This window comes from Zeus faber, assembly GCF_960531495.2.
Source record: "Zeus faber genome assembly, chromosome: 1".
In the NCBI taxonomy this organism is placed as follows: domain Eukaryota; kingdom Metazoa; phylum Chordata; class Actinopteri; order Zeiformes; family Zeidae; genus Zeus; species Zeus faber.
The window spans coordinates 42,617,510-42,633,633 of NC_137193.1; the positions used below are offsets into that span (position 1 = coordinate 42,617,510).

At 43.1% G+C, this 16,124-nt stretch overlaps 1 protein-coding gene across 1 annotated transcript in view; it reads left to right on the plus strand.

Annotated features, from left to right (window-relative positions):
• The window catches only part of onecut3a (one cut homeobox 3a), a gene marked incomplete at both ends in the record, with an annotated part of 15,644 nt that extends 7,119 nt beyond the window's left edge, over positions 1-8,525 (plus strand). Inside the window, one exon of the mRNA XM_080002916.1 lies at positions 8,233-8,525. Coding sequence (XP_079859042.1) covers positions 8,233-8,525 — 293 coding nt within the window. The remainder of the gene's footprint in view (positions 1-8,232) is intronic.
• Between the last annotated feature and the right edge of the window lie 7,599 nt (positions 8,526-16,124).

The following is a 16,124-nucleotide window of genomic DNA, read 5'->3' on the forward strand; positions in this document are numbered from 1 at the left end:
ATCACCTCACATCATTTTTATCAATTTATGCATCGTTGTTGAGTTTGAATGATGTTAAAAAAAAAGAAAAATACCCATGCATCGTGGAATGACACCTTGAAGATGGAAATATTTGCTGTGTGTGTGTGTGTGTGTGTGTGTGTGTGTATGTGCGTGAATGTGCGTGTGTTTGTGTGTGTCTGTGGGTGTGGGCGTGTGTGTGTGTCTGTGTGTGTGTGTGTGTGTGTGTTATTTTCATATATGGATCTTAGATGGATGTGTGCGTGTGGGGAACACACACGCAAAAAACGTGCTTAGCTATGTAAAAATAACAGTGATGGGTGGGCTCACGTCACAATCAAAATGGTGGGACAAAACCACATGCACACGCACGCACACACACACACACACACACCCGCAAACACCAAAAACACACGCGCGCACACACACCCGCGTACACTCTCACGTACCCGCAAGTACGCACACACACACACACACACACACACACACACACACACACACGATGACGGTCAAAACAACAGCAAAACCGGTGTGAAATCAGTTGATGAATGAATCAATTTTAGAATATATACACATACTTCGTTACGTCATTACGTTCCAATAACTAAGAAAAAGGCGTTCTCCTTTCCAAAGAGCTAAACCTATTGTTATTATTTTTCTTTGATATGTTTCCCGACATATTTTTTCTCGTTTTGCACAAATGCGCTCCGGCATGGGTGTGTGCGTGTGTTAGTTTGTGTTCATTTAATTTTCAAGTATCCACAAAACACATAATGGGGAATGAATTAATAGATTTTAATCAGGCCATTTCTTTGTATAATTATGTATCATATCGTCTACAATTGCAGCGTTTTATGTTAGCGATACCGCAACAACCCAATTATTATTATTATTATTATTATTATTATTATTATTATTATTATTATTATTATTATTATTATTATTATTATATTATATATTATATGTACACTTTGCACCCATTTCTTTTCTCCGTTATTTACGTCCATAAAGTATAAAATATGAAAAACAACAAATTAAACAGATCATGATGAAGCCACCGATCAATGTTGTAGCCTCCAATTTATCTTGTTAATAAAAATACAGGCTAAGTTTACATTATAGGGAAGACATGGGAGAGGAATTGAGCCGAGGTCAGGGAGCATCGCCTTGAAGTCTCAAATTACAGATTGAAAAAACACTATCGAATTGAACCTCGAAACTTGCTCCAATTTTAAAGATTGTCTCCCTGGGGATTGAAATTCTAACCGTAACCCCATTTTTGCTGACTCCAGTGACTTGTTGCTGCAGGAAACTGATAGAAGAAGGGGAAACATAAGTGATGTATTTTTGCATTTGAAGTGAATCCTGTTTTCTTTGATATTCCCTATTATATGGGAATATTTGCCTGGAGTTTCGCCCATGCGCCCTTTACACATATCATGCATCTATGCATGATTATTTGAAGAGTGTATGATTTTTTACACAATCTGGGGAGACGTAGAATGTAAAGGAACTTTTATCAATAATGAGTAAATATTGCAGGTGCCAGTTTGCAGGATAGGATCCACACAAGTAAAATACTTTGTGGACTTTCAACGCCGCCGCAGCCCTGCAGAGAGCCACGCTGCACCCAGTTTCAGACCAGGTCCGTTCAGCATCGATCCGAGACAGGCCGGGTTGGCCAGGCCTACATGCGCTTTGCTATCGATTACCCAGCCCACCCCCCCCCCCCACAATCCACCCACCCCATCCCCACACACCCACACCACCACCCCCTGTTCGGCCACATTAAACCCCACGACGCACACGCACTCAACCCACTACCCGTGTAGCTTTCACACCTTCTGTTAGTTATTTAAATATTTATTCACTGGGCTAACAACTTAATTGTATTTATTTATTTGTATTTTATTACTGAATGTATTGCTTTTATTATTATTATTATTATTATTATTATTATTATTATTATTATTATTATTATTATTATTATTATTATTATTATTATTATTATTATTATTGGTGTATTTGTTTAGTGAAGCGAGTCAGACAGAAGGAGGTAGGTTAAAAAGGAGATACAAATGGATATTAAATACAGATACGTTAATGTATATATGTCTTTATATATTATATATATATATGTGTGTGTGTGTGTGTGTGTGTGTGTGTGTGTGTGTGTGTGTGTGTTAAATTATCCAGAAGTATCCTTTTTGCAGACAGTAAATTTGATTTGTATTATAAACGTATTTACTTAACGTTAACCTAAATGTATGTTTTAAATATGTATTCTAACTGTCAGTGAACGAAAACATGTCCATATATCCACCGTGTATCTTACTTGTAGTATTATTTATAGCTAAAAACGGTTTACTTCAAATGACAACTGACAACCATTGATTTACCCTGTTGGTTGATCTGCAAACCACGTGTCAGATCCGAAGATCCTGATCAATTTTCACCAAGAAAACAGCAAACCTGGTGTTTGAGGGGAACTAAAACTGTAGCCTCGTCCATAGAAACCAAAAAGAACTGTAATCATTATCATCCCTCACGCATAACACGGTCGAAGCGAATTATGAACCAAATCAATGATAATGACAGAAAATTAAGTACCATTCGCACCCAGTAGTCAGTGGCTGATGCAGACTAGGGCTGTTATCAACCTGGTAAAATAATCCACTCGACCAGTCCTCTCAATCACGCACTTAGATGGCTGAATGCCTTTCATTATCTAAAAACTCATAAGCAGCGTGATGATCACAAACAGACATCTTTATTGATTATAGAATTCTCGGCGTCCTGCAATTTCTCAACTTTTATTACTGGGTGCCGCTAATAACATGTTGTGACGTGCAAAAACACAATTGAATAACATTCAGTTTTCTTTCCTTTCTGCATCTGAAATTTAAAAAAAAAACAACGCGTGGCCTATTACGGTTCTCAGCCATTTAATGGCATCGACTGTTATCGTGTTTTGTTTTTAAATGATGCGATCGATGTGTTTTTAAATTTGAGTGTAATTTTAGTTTGGTGACAGCTGATCTGACGTCATACTTAGAGCAACAAATAAAAAATAAAAATATAAAATGTGGTGTAGGGCCTACCGTCTGTCTTAGCTCAGCGGAAGGTGTTTCATGTTTTATTGGGTTTGGTGTGTAGATGCCTCGCAGCCCCGTGGTGGTAAAAGGAAACCAAACAAAGTGTGTCACTTCATCAGTACTTCACCAATTCCCACTCATTACACGCAGAGTATCGAGCTGCTAGTGGACTGCTTAGAGCTGGATCTGCCCTGGATAAATACTGCACACACATCCAGCTTCCCATCGCTCCGTCTGCATGTGAAAACTGCCAAAAGCTGGCAGTGCCATACAGCAGCGGAAAAAGGTGAAGAAATGTTTTAATAATCCAACGATTAAGTGATATAAACAACTGTGCAAATTAGAAAAAAAAAAAGATCAATAGATAATAGGGCTTTCCAGACTTACAGTGTGAAATAACGTCCTCAAAATACCCTTTATAATTTGGACTTTAACTGCATGAACTGGACAGCGGTGAGGATGGATCAATAGTCAATATTCTCTTGTGTACTTAAAATCCACAAAGCATCAAAACTATAGACAGTCATAGAAAATATAGTCTTGTAGTGAAGAACAAATAAGTGGCCGTGCATTAAAGGTTCTCCCCTGACAACATTTTAATTCTAGAAATTACAATTTAGTTGTTACTGTAATTGTCAAATTAATGCATGTTTGCACACCGATAGTGACTTCATCACTGATAACCCAACCATCTTTTTTAGAATATGAATATTTAAATATATGGTTTGTTGTGCAGAAATCCAGATCATCAGGTTTTCCTCCCACTGTGCTGAGTCTCTGCACCCCTCCACGAATCCCCACTCCCCCTGCAAGGCATAATTAATTGGGCGAACTGAATTTCACACACGAATTATTCACGAATCTATCGATCCATATTGAACACCCAGGGCCTCTCTCTCTCTCTCTCCCTCTCTCTCTCTCTCCCTCAATCCACCCCATCCTGCAGCTTGTTGGGATGCAAATGATATTTATGTTGGAGGGAAACAAGATCCTGTCTACTGTTCTGATACAGACCAGCTAGAGACATACATCCAGCAACAGGATGTTAAGCGATTTGTTGTGTTTTAATACTCTCGGTGAACTATGCCCCCCCCCCCCCCCAAAAAAAAATAAAAATAAAAAAAAATATATATATATATATATATTTGTCTTTTTATATGTATAAAATTTAAGACTCCGGCGCATCAGCAAAACATTGATTTATTCAAAGCAAAAATGAATTGATTTAATTTGTTAAACCGATAAATATATATTTACATTTTTTAAGAATCTAGTTGTAAGGCTTGCTCAGTTCACCCGCTATGGAGACATCCATTTTATAGGTAATGAGAAGACAAATAATTTCACTTAAGATATACATTTATTACGTTTATATTGTTATATTTTTTTTCTTATTTATGTAAAATATGATAAATAATGGAAATCCTTCCCCGCCTTCTGTCAGCAGGGTGTTGTTTTAAAACACAATTTCTCCCCTTGTTCTTTGTGCACACAGGTCCGTGTCCGTGTCTCTGTGCACGGTGCCTACTGTAGCTCTAAAAGCTGCAATGATCGATTTTTTTTTTCTTTTCTACGCCGAGCTTGGTTCAGTAATCAGGGCCCCCTTCCTCACCGATCGATCGATATTGATTAGTAAATCCAGCGCCTGTAGCAAAGGCAGCGCTCCCCGTGCAGACGGGCCGCGGCCAGAGCGACACCTACCGACAGAAACACCACCGAGCCTGGCTGTGAGTCACTGCTGAGGCGGTCGGGAGAGGGTGGGGGAGGAGGAGGGAAAGACAGAGGGAGATAATGAAAGAGGGAGAGAGAAAAGCCAGGCAGTGGTTGAGCTTTTTGTTTTGTTTTTGGAAGAGAGAGAGATAGAGAGAGAGAGACAGAGAGAGAGAGAGACAGAGAGAGAGAGAGACAGAGAGAGAGAGACTCCTGACTTCAACTGGAACAGGTTTGGATGGTTGCCGCCGAATGAAGTAGAGTTCTGCCTCCAGACTGTAGCCAAATTGTGTTTCATCTCAGTTTATTGGCTTGATGAGAAAAAAAAACCCTCACTAATTCAGTCCCGGTGTTTTTATAATAAAAAAAAAGTAAATAAGAAAATTCCAGTTTTGCAAAACGTGACTTTTTTATTTATTTGTGACAAATGAAGACGATAGTGATGTGATGTTGATAACAATTATTATTATTATTATTATTATTATTATTATTATTATTATTATTATTATTATTATTATTATTATTATTATTATTATTTGTTTGTTGGTGTACTCCATTTTTTAATAAAGGACATAGAGCCCTCGTGGCCACCCCTTCAAATATAACGGTGGTTTTATAAATCGCAGCGCACAAACGCACTCAGGAGTCTTCACTGACAAACAAGTTTGCTCACAGAGAACAAGGGTCAAATGTACAGATAAGCAAGAGATGAAAGCCAGTCAAAAAAAACAAAAAACAACAAGAACACATACAACCCAGAAAAAAATTGTGTTTGTATGTGTGTGTGTGTGTGTGTGTGTGTGTGTGTGTGTGCATTTGTGGGTGTGCCTTAGTTTGTGTTTGTGTTGTGGGTGTGCACTTACAGGATTCTTTCCTACCTGGGGCCCAATGATAGTCGAATGATTTTGCTATGATTCTATGATTTCTCAGAGCTTGAAAGGTCTTCTAGTTCTAGTTCTTGTTCATGCTTATTGTATTCTTGGCCGACCCGCTAATGTGTACAATATTTTTAATTGAATTACAAGTTAAGTGTATGCCATGTTATATTTTATGTTCAAAATGTATGTGTAACATATTTCTGTGTGTCACTCTGTGCATGTTTTTGTGTTTGTGTATGCATTTGCATCTCTTTGTGTGTGGGTGAGAATGTGTGTGTGTATGCATGTGTGTGTGACAAACATGGCTGCAGTGTTGAGGTGGAATATGAATATGATGGATGGGCCTGTGTGGCGGTTAGACATCTATAGTAAACTGATTGGACTGCAATGGCTGATCAATGAGCTCTGCTCCACTGTAATTAGACACACAGCGCCACTGCTTGGCTCCAGCCACTTCAGCACAATCACAATCACAAACCCAATCTCACACACATGCACGCACACTCACACACACACACACACACACACAGACACACACACACACACACACACACATACACACACACACAAACACACACACACACACACACACACAGTGGGCAGGATACAGGAACACAGCAAGAACATTTGAGCACATACAAGATACAAGGACACTAAATTCATGCAACGTGTACTATGAAAATTCACATGGGCCGTGGAGGGGGAGATTGTCAAAGGTTAGGGAGCGAAAAAAAAAAAAAAAAGAAACGAGGAGAAAGAACTACACCATTACAGTCACAGCAGCATAGGACAACAAAATGCCACCAATCCACAGGGAGGGGTTCTTTATTATTATTTTTTTTAAACTCTAGCAGTGGGAAAGCTGAGAGGAGCAAATGGTTGGTTGAAGCTGGATTTGATCCCGGACCAGCAGGGGAATATGAGGCTCAGGACGCGGGGGCCCCAGATCCCATCCAGGGGTGGAGGACTGGTGTCTAAAAGCCAAGCTATGCAGGAAGCATACAGCACTGATAACGGCAAAAGACTGTAAAATATGTTGAACAGATACATTTATTGATATTTCCCGTCAGAATTTTAAATGCCGCCCTTTTATATGTATTGATTCCAATGCACAGGTGTAGCTGAAGTTTATTGTACTACACAGGCTCTGGTTGCAAAACTTCAACAACGCCAGCTTCTAGTGCGACGTCTAGCACCGTGTTTCCACGCAGTCATGGGCTCCACCCCAAGCCGCCTAATCTTGTACGCCTTGGCCCAGCCCCCTACAAACGCCTCAACCATACAACACACTTTCCACGCCATACAACATTCTATTAACTATTAATTTCTCTGTTCACTGAGCCCCTCACCCACCCCAACCATCCTCCACCCCTTCTCATCACCCATCCATCCCCCTAAAACACACACACACACACGCACGCACGCACGCACGCACGCACGCACGCACGCACACACACACACACACACACATACACACAGACCGTCCCAGGAGTACGTTCGGCGTGTTTTCTTTTGAAAATTGCTCTGTGTTATGTTGCAGAGCTCACAGCAGTCGGTGTGCACGCACCTCTCCTGTGTTTGTGTTGGAGCTGGTAGTGGGTTATAAATACCCGCTCAGAGCTCAATAAGAGGGGGGCTCCAGTGGGCCTTGTTTGAAGTAGCAGACTGTAGACCTGCTGGAGGGAGGGAGGGGGGGTTCTGACCCCAGTCCCTACAGAGAAACCCCCCACCCCCATTCTTACAGCAATGTGGGTCAATATCTCTCTCACTCTCGCTCATACACTTATACACTCCTCCCCTCTCCGTCTCCCTCCTCTCTTTTTCTGCAACCTTTTCTTTCGTTGTGTCGTCCTCCTATGTGTCTCCCCTACTTTTGCTTTCGCTCTGTCTCACATACACACACGCACGCACGCACGCACACACATACACACTAACACATATAGAGTCAAACACACAATCCTGCAGACACATATACGGTCAAACATTTATAGAATAGACACATATACACACACTCCCATCTACAGTGAAACGCATACACACACACACACACACACACACACACACACACACACACATACACAAAACGTTTGCTTTTTTGCAACAGTCACTCGCTCCCCTATTGCGACTCAAACTGCATTAATATTGAATCAAACAGCAGTGTCTCCAGCTAGCAGGCAGCAGCCAGCTCTCCCCCCACCACCCCAGCTCATCTCACCGCAGGCTGGCTCCCTGTCTGCACTCTGCAGGATGGAGGGAATATTCCCACTGGGCAGGAGGCATGGATTAGCTTTAAATCAACTTTAATACATGGCAATACAGACAGAGCTGCAGAACCTCTCTCTCTGTGTATAAACTCGTTTTTATGTGTTTTAAGTACTGGCTAATGGCACATTTAGTAACTTTAAAAACCCTTTGCCGTGCCCCCCAGGAATTCTATTTGGAGATTAAAGGGAATCACGTTTGTATACTTACCTTGCTTTGTTTTTTCTTTCCCCCCTTTGCCTCCCACCCTCATCCCCATTCCTCGCACCTCCACTACCCCCTCCAAGCCTGCAAGCGCAAGGAGCAGGAGCAGCACAAGGACCGCAACATGGCACCCAAGAAGCAGCGCCTGGTCTTCACTGACCTGCAGCGGCGCACGCTCATCGCCATCTTCAAGGAGAACAAGCGTCCATCCAAAGAGATGCAGATCACCATCTCCCAGCAGCTCGGCCTGGAGCTCAACACCGTCAGCAACTTCTTCATGAATGCACGCCGCCGCTGCGTTGACCGCTGGCACGATGACCATGGCGGCAGCCCCGGCCAGCCGGGCACATCCGCCACCACCTTCTCCAAGGCCTGAAACGGGGAAGGGGCGGGGGGCTTCGGAGGGCCAGGGTACGGGGTCTGAACAGGAGGCAGGTTGAATAAGCTGTCTGATCTGTCTAAGACGACCTCTCTTGGCCTGGCGTGTCTGAGCGTGTCCTCCGCCTCTTAAACATGTTGTGCCATGCAATCATCTCCAGTCAGTCCAAACCACAGAAAAATAAATCTCCAGCTCTGCACCCACCTTCAAACGGGCAAAAAAAGATAAACAGGTAAAAGTCTGATTCACTCGACATCACACACACGGACAATCATTGATTGTGTCTTTTTTTTATACCACTTTCATGACATCAGCGTCCCTGACAAATGAAGAGACACCAAAGATACAGTACTTCAGATATGTCCGTCCGTCCCCCTGACCACTGGAATAGCTACTGATTCTGCTTTTCGCCCAAACTCTCCTCTTTGTGTCTGCCTCTAAACTCACCTTTACATCTGTCTGCTCCAGCACATGGAAGCAACAAGGGCAAAAGAACGGCAATAAATCTGATGGTACAGCACACAGCCCTGTTATCACAGCTCCATCCCGCACAACCTCGACCAAGAAGAAGGCTTTCCAATCCCTCCTCTTCTTCCTCCCTTCGCCTCCTGCATTCACCTTCACTCTCTGGCCAGAGGTATTCCCTGATGGCCAGCCATTTCACTGTGCAGCTCAGTCTCATCATACAACGAACTAATGAATTGAAAAATGAATCGATGCAGACAGAGAGAGCGGGGCCTTGACCCCTCCTGAAGGTGAAACTCAAGACGCTCGGCAGTAAAGATTCTCAGGTCTGCCCAGCCCAGGTCTATATATTTTTTTGCACAGATGTCGTAGACCTGCGGGGAGACAGTCATAGCAGAGAGAGAGAGAGAGAGAGAGAGAGCGAGAGAGCGAGAGAGGAGCCTAGAGTCTGTGTTTCTTTGACCGACAGGAGAGGCGGCTGATATGTCTGGACATGCTCTTTGTTCTGCTGGGAGCTTTGCCTCTGATCAATAACCGAGAACCAAGCGACAACAACAGGCTTGGGCACCCAGCCAACTGCATTACAGCTGCATAGGGAAAGCAGAAAGCGAGAGGAGCACATAGAACCCACTGTGGATGGGAACACAAAGGCTTCCGGACAGCAGCAGCACCCCCCTCTCCTCTCCTCACGGCCCTGCAGGTCTCATTGTTCCGGCGGACCAACAGTGCCCCCTGCTGCTCATGGCAGAGAACTGTGAGCTGTATGGCAGAGGAGCAGGAGGGAGGAAGAGGGAAGAGCCACTAGAGATGCTGAGGAGAAGTCATGGCACAACGCATTCAGGTCTTCACAGCTCTTTGAAGGCAGATCAATAGCAAACCATTATCCTATTGTTGTTCTTCATCCAACCAGTACTGGTGATGCCAGAGGAGGGGGATGGTGCAACTGAATGCTGAAAAACACACGCAGGGAAATTAAAGGGAAGGGATTCAGCTAAGCCCAGATGTTACATGATTGACAGGCCATCCATTTAATAGTCATAGCTAATCGTTAACAGTCCAGCTGATGGAAAAACGGTAAAATAACGTTAATAAAGTACAAGATAAAACAAAAGATAGAAAGGAAGTGAGGCATGTTGGGTATTAGTAGATACAGACACATTTGAGGCACCATGGAGATTTAATTTTGCATCGATTTTGCATCAATTAAAATTTTTTGTGGGAGCTAATGTTTTGAAACACAAACACATGATCCATATTAATTATTGATGCATTCATTTACCCATCTATCGGTAAGGCAGTTCAAATCAGCAGATTTGGTCAAAAGATAAAATTATATTCTGGATTAACCTACATGATCAGTAGTTAATTGTTACTCTTTACCCTCAAATACTGCAAGAATTAGTGCCAATGCTTACTGCCTTAATGCAAATCAGAAAATATGGTACTAGGCCCACACACAACCAGTGTGTCGCGCTCCTGCTGATGAGGGGCGGTGTGTGCCATAGCAACCAACAATCAACTTTGAACTGAATTAGAATATACTTTTTTAGGAAAACAGAAAAATGAAATAGAATTTAAGGCATACAATACCAAACCTCAAATGGCAAGCATACCACGCCAATGTGCTCCAAAGTAAAAATGTCACCAACACACAACCAGACACATTTTGAAACAGAAGAAAATCTCTCTCTCTCTCTCTCTCTCTCTCTCGCTCTCTCTCTCTCTCTCTCTCTCTCTCTCTATGCCCCCACTCTCTCTCTTTTTCTCTCTCTCGTTCTTTCTGTGGCTTTCTACCTCCTCTAGCCCTCCGGCCCCTCTGCTCCTGTCTTTCTCTCTTCTTCTCTATAATATTGATGCGGGTATTTAATTCGTACCATAGACACAAAGTTTCTATTTCTTGTTACTATTGTGCTCTGTTGTGCAGAAGTAAGGCACCTTGTTGATAAATCAAAAGGAAAAAAACAAAAACAAATGAAAAATGAAGAACTTTTTAAAAGGAAAAAAAAAAAAAAAGAGGGATGCAAGGACCGAGGCCAACAGCAGACAGCTTTTTTTTTGGGGGGGGGTGTTGTTTTCTTTTGCATTCTATGTGAATATTGACTCAAAGGAGATGCAAGAAAGGAAGACAGAAAGAAAAAAAACAGGGAGCTGTGGATGAGAAGAGTAAAAGACGGACACATTCTCTCCTCTGACATTTTGCGCCAGAACTGTAGTACTTTCATCCCTCTCTATGCTGAGCCCCAAGAACGGGGCATCGGTACGGGGAGGGGACACAACATGACTTTAAAATGTCCTTGCTAATTCAGTGTGCATTGTAGGAGGGTTGGGGGGGGGGTGTAAACCTTGGGTCTCAATAGCTATCTGTAAGGTCTTAAAATGCAACTGTAGCATTTCCAACAATGTAGTCAGATTAGCTGTGCAGATTAGATAAGCGTTGGTCATTGTAGAGGATTTGATAAGGGTTGGGGAACTAACTAACTTCAAGTTGCTGAAAGCAGTGAGTTAAAAGTCACCAAAGGATGATGCGTTCTAATAGATTTGTGGTATACAGTTCAGCAGGCATAGGTGAATAGCTAGATTCAGCTCTAGGTGTTAGGCTGACAAAATGACATTTGTTTGTAGTGAGAACCAATGTGGCTACCTCACTAAGCTGAGTGGTTTGTGAAACCGCCACCAATACCAAAGATACTCCAGCCTGCCAGTCCCAAACTGCCAAGGGGGATACACATACCAAAAAAACAAACAAAAAAAAAAAAAAAAAAAAAGAGCCCCCACTATCTCTTTGTCCATTACGGTTACAGACAGACACAATTACTCACACACACACACGCAGGCGCACACACACACACACACACACACACACACACACACACAGACACACACACTTACAGTGCAGTGAGGCTGCATTGGGCCACCACAGGAGGAGGTGGCTGCTTTGCAGATAGAGTTGAGTGCCTTTTCCCTTCAACCACGGGTGGGACTGCGCTGGACACAGGCATACATGCAACACACACACAAACATGCGGATGCATGCACATAGATGCACACCCATATAGAAATGTGCACTCGCATGCAGACAATGCACCCATAATTGGATGGACAGAAGGAAGGGAGTGGCGGGGGTGGGGCACAGAGTGGGGGCTGTGTCAGCATTTTCTCCTATATTGACTTTCCATCTTGTAACACTAGAATACAAGCACTTTATCATGTAGAAAGTCTATAAAACATTTTCTATACACTATTTATTTGAAGCGAGCTCATACGTTGAAACTCCTTAATCTGTGAGTGTCTTTGTTACTGGTTCATGGATCTTACAGTAGCTCCCAGTCTTTGTTTTTTTTTCTCCTTCCTTTGACTGGTGCTTACACTCTCAGCCACTTCGCCTCCCTCTCGCCCATCAGAGATATTTTTGTGTACCAGAGAGAGAGAGGGAGGGTGAGATGGCTGAGGGTCTAAGCGCCCGCAGGGTGGTAGTGGTGATATCTCACCTTAAAAAAACGCCCCCCCCTTCATCTCTCTCTCCCTCTCTCTCTCTCTCTCTCCACCACGTGCAAGCACAGAGGCTGCACTGTCCCAGTGTGGAATCCTCACCCACAGTTTAGACACAACCCCTCTCCTCCTCCCCACTCCACATCCGTCCGGCCGACCTCTCCCCCTGGCTAGCGCTAAGACTCGGCTAGGCGTGTGTTGACAATTAATTCTGAAATACCTCAAAAACCTTTTGTGTAAAGTTTATGTAATTTAACTGAAAATAATACTGCTAATGATAACGATGATTATGAAACTATGATACTATGATAGTTAGTTTTGGAACTTGTGACTTGAAGCTTTATACTGTTAAATTATTTTCGTTTGTTTTGCTCATTTTGTTTTTTCTCGTACGTTTTCCTGTTTGTTTTGCTACGGCATGTACTTAACTGTTTTCATAAAGGAAAGACATTGTGAATGTTTCTGTGGAGGGTGACATGAGAAAAGACGAGACAGTAGAGAAGGCAGCATTAGAGGACAACCGTTAAATTCCAAAGTTCTCTTCAAGGCCGGTATATTTAAAAACACAACCAAAAAAAAAAAAGGAAATGTTAAAAACTGATTTGAATTTTGAATTCTGAACCATGAAAATTAGTATAGACCAAAGAATGACTAATCTTTTACTCATTGTTAGCTTTCTTCTGCCTTTAAGTTGTCTTTTCTCAAAAAAATAATAATAATAAGGATTTCACAGTTACTTTTGAAGGTTCCTGGGTGTGTTCAAGTGCTCCTGATGTTCTTAGAATATTTAAAAACCAGCGCCTCCTATTGGGAGGCGCACCTTTTTCTTTTCTGCATGGATATTGTATAACTGTATAGAAACAAGCAGGAATGACCTGTAATTTTGTGGGTGGCTCAGTGGCGGAAGGACAGACCTGGGAGTGGGTGGAGGAGGGGTGGGGGAATATTTTGGTTATCAAAAAAAAAAAAAATTAAAAAGGGTTTGTGGATTTGGGGTTTAGGCGTTGGAGGGGTCCTTGTTTTGAGAATTTCTGTCACTGTTGGATTCACTGGTTGTGTGCATGTGCTGTTGCAACCCTCTCCCTTTCCCCCACGTTTCTTTGATGTATATAAGATCCCGACAGTAGGGGGTGGTGTGTACTGGGGGAGGTCAAGCTCCTCTTCTCCAATCAATAGCATTCAATCTTCATTCCTCAGCTTGGGTGCTGACTTGGGCCCTGAAACGTGTGTCTTGCTTTTCCAAGGACCGGTTGTTTACTTGGAGTTAATCAGAGGGACACACACAGGCCCCGACAGGCCCCGATGTACCTGTACGTATGTCAATATGCTTTTCTTCAAACCGTGTATGTGTGTTCATTTGTATCTAGGTATGTGGTAAGAAAAGTGTTTTCTGTTTTTTTTTCTTTTCATTTTCTTTACTTTGGGTTGCAATATTTGTCATGCAAAAATCTGAAAATCCATTTCTTATGAACCGGCCAACCACAGTACTATTTGGCAACTGACCCCTCCAACCAGAAATGTCCTCAACATCTACTGTCAAACAGCATTTGTACGTTGTGTCATTTCCCTGTGGGACTTGTGGTTGCCAATGGGACTGATGTAGACACCCCCAGTCACACTGTGCTCTCCCTCTTCTGTTACCTGTTAATCAATCAGAACCAAGTGTCTTTGTGATAGTAGAAGACAATCAGTTTCAAAACAAGAAAAAGGTAGAGAGAGAGGACAGGCCAGCCCGGGAGGAGAAGGAGGTGGTGGTGGTGGAGGAGGAGAACGAGGAAAGAAGGAGAAACAAAGAGAAAATCATGGGAAAAGAGGTTCTCTGCATCGTGGCTAGCTGTAGAGTCCAACTGCCGAATAATAAACTGCCTCATACACGCTGTCACCACCACCCACCCAACTACCCATCCACCACCACCCCTCGAACAGCATATCACCGCCCGACTCAATCCTCAAACTGAACTACACCGCATTCTTTTAGACGACTGCCCTCGTTCACTCACACAATCTGTTTACCTTTACACACACACACACACACACACACACACACACACACACACACACACACACACACAATCTATTTTTTAAGGGTCTCTCAATCCACAACAATAGAAGAAACCTTATATTCCCTCCACATACCTACCTCTGTTTTAGTTTTCCTGGCACTCCTGCACTCTACCTGCCCAGTATGGTGTCGTGAGGACACCGCAATCAAACCCCGCAGTGAGCATGCAGGAGTCGCAAAAAACACCCCCACCCCTGCCCTCCAAAAAAACCCCCCCAAAAAACCCACTAGAGTACCAAGAAAGACTCCCATTATCCATCACCCACCACCAAGTTGATGATGTAAATGTAAACGTAATCGGCCACGGAGAGGTAAAAAGAGAACTATGCAAACACCTGACCCCCCCCAATCTTAATCGTTGCTGCTGGGTCAGGATGTACCGCCCTGAAATCCCCTCCCTCCCCCACCTCTTCACTCCATTACGCGCGTGCGCGCACACACACACACACGCACGCACGCACTCACACATGCACGCACGCGCTCCGACTCCAATAACCCCTTTAACCACCTTCCCTGTCCCCCCAGCCTCCCCATGCTCCGACCCCCGCCACGGTGGGTGGAGCAGGTTCCCCCGAGCTTTACATCAGCACCCCCCCAAGAAACTGCCATTGACATCCAATTAAAGATGCATACCAAGCCCCCCCCCCCCCCCCCCCCCCCCCCAACTCACAGCCAATGGCTCCAATGTGTCACAATGTCTGATGGTCTTTGTCCCCCAGTGCCAAGGAAGGGCCACAATCAATGCAAAGACGCCAACATTGTAGACACTTCGTTTACAGGCTCGTCTGGAGATTGTGACTTATATTGCACACAGACAGAAGGACGGACACACACACATGGACACACACATGCAGGCACGTGCTAACAGGGTCGAGCGTGCCGGGGTCCGAGCGTTGTCCTGAAACCAAAGATGAAATCAGAGGTATGACAATCTGGCTACCGAATCTAGAAGACAATGTTCAGCTCTCCGGGTTCCACCTGTTGCACTTGAAATACGCACACATTACACACACACACACACACACACACACACAGGATGTGACAAAGCCGCACACAGCGTCTGGACAGAGAGCCTCTTTTCCTGCCTCCCCCTGCAGAAGCTGGAGAGCCTGTGGAGTACTTTTTAGTTTCGCTCTAGTGGAAACTTTTTGAGAAAGGAAAAAAATCTGAGTAATAACTGTTACAGAAAAATGAAAAAAAATGAAAAAGGATGATATGGGTAAATTTGCGTGTTTTGAAATAATTAACGAATAAAACAAATTGTGAAACCACCGAGTGATGTCTGCTGTGTAGGTGAGGAGGAAAATGTTATTTATTAAAAAAAAAAAAATTGTCAATATAAAAATAATGATAAAAGAACGACCGTTTAAGTTTGAATTTAATCGACTATCATTCAATAGTCCAGAACAAACCACTAGAAACAAGAAATATTTGAAGAAATATGTAAGAAATATATGATCTGCTAAGTACATCATGTACACAATAATGGTTCCAGTACTAAAATGAAAAAAAAAAATGACTGCAATACACAACCAATTATATTCTGTATCAAAACAGGACCATGCGTCACAGTTAAGGCG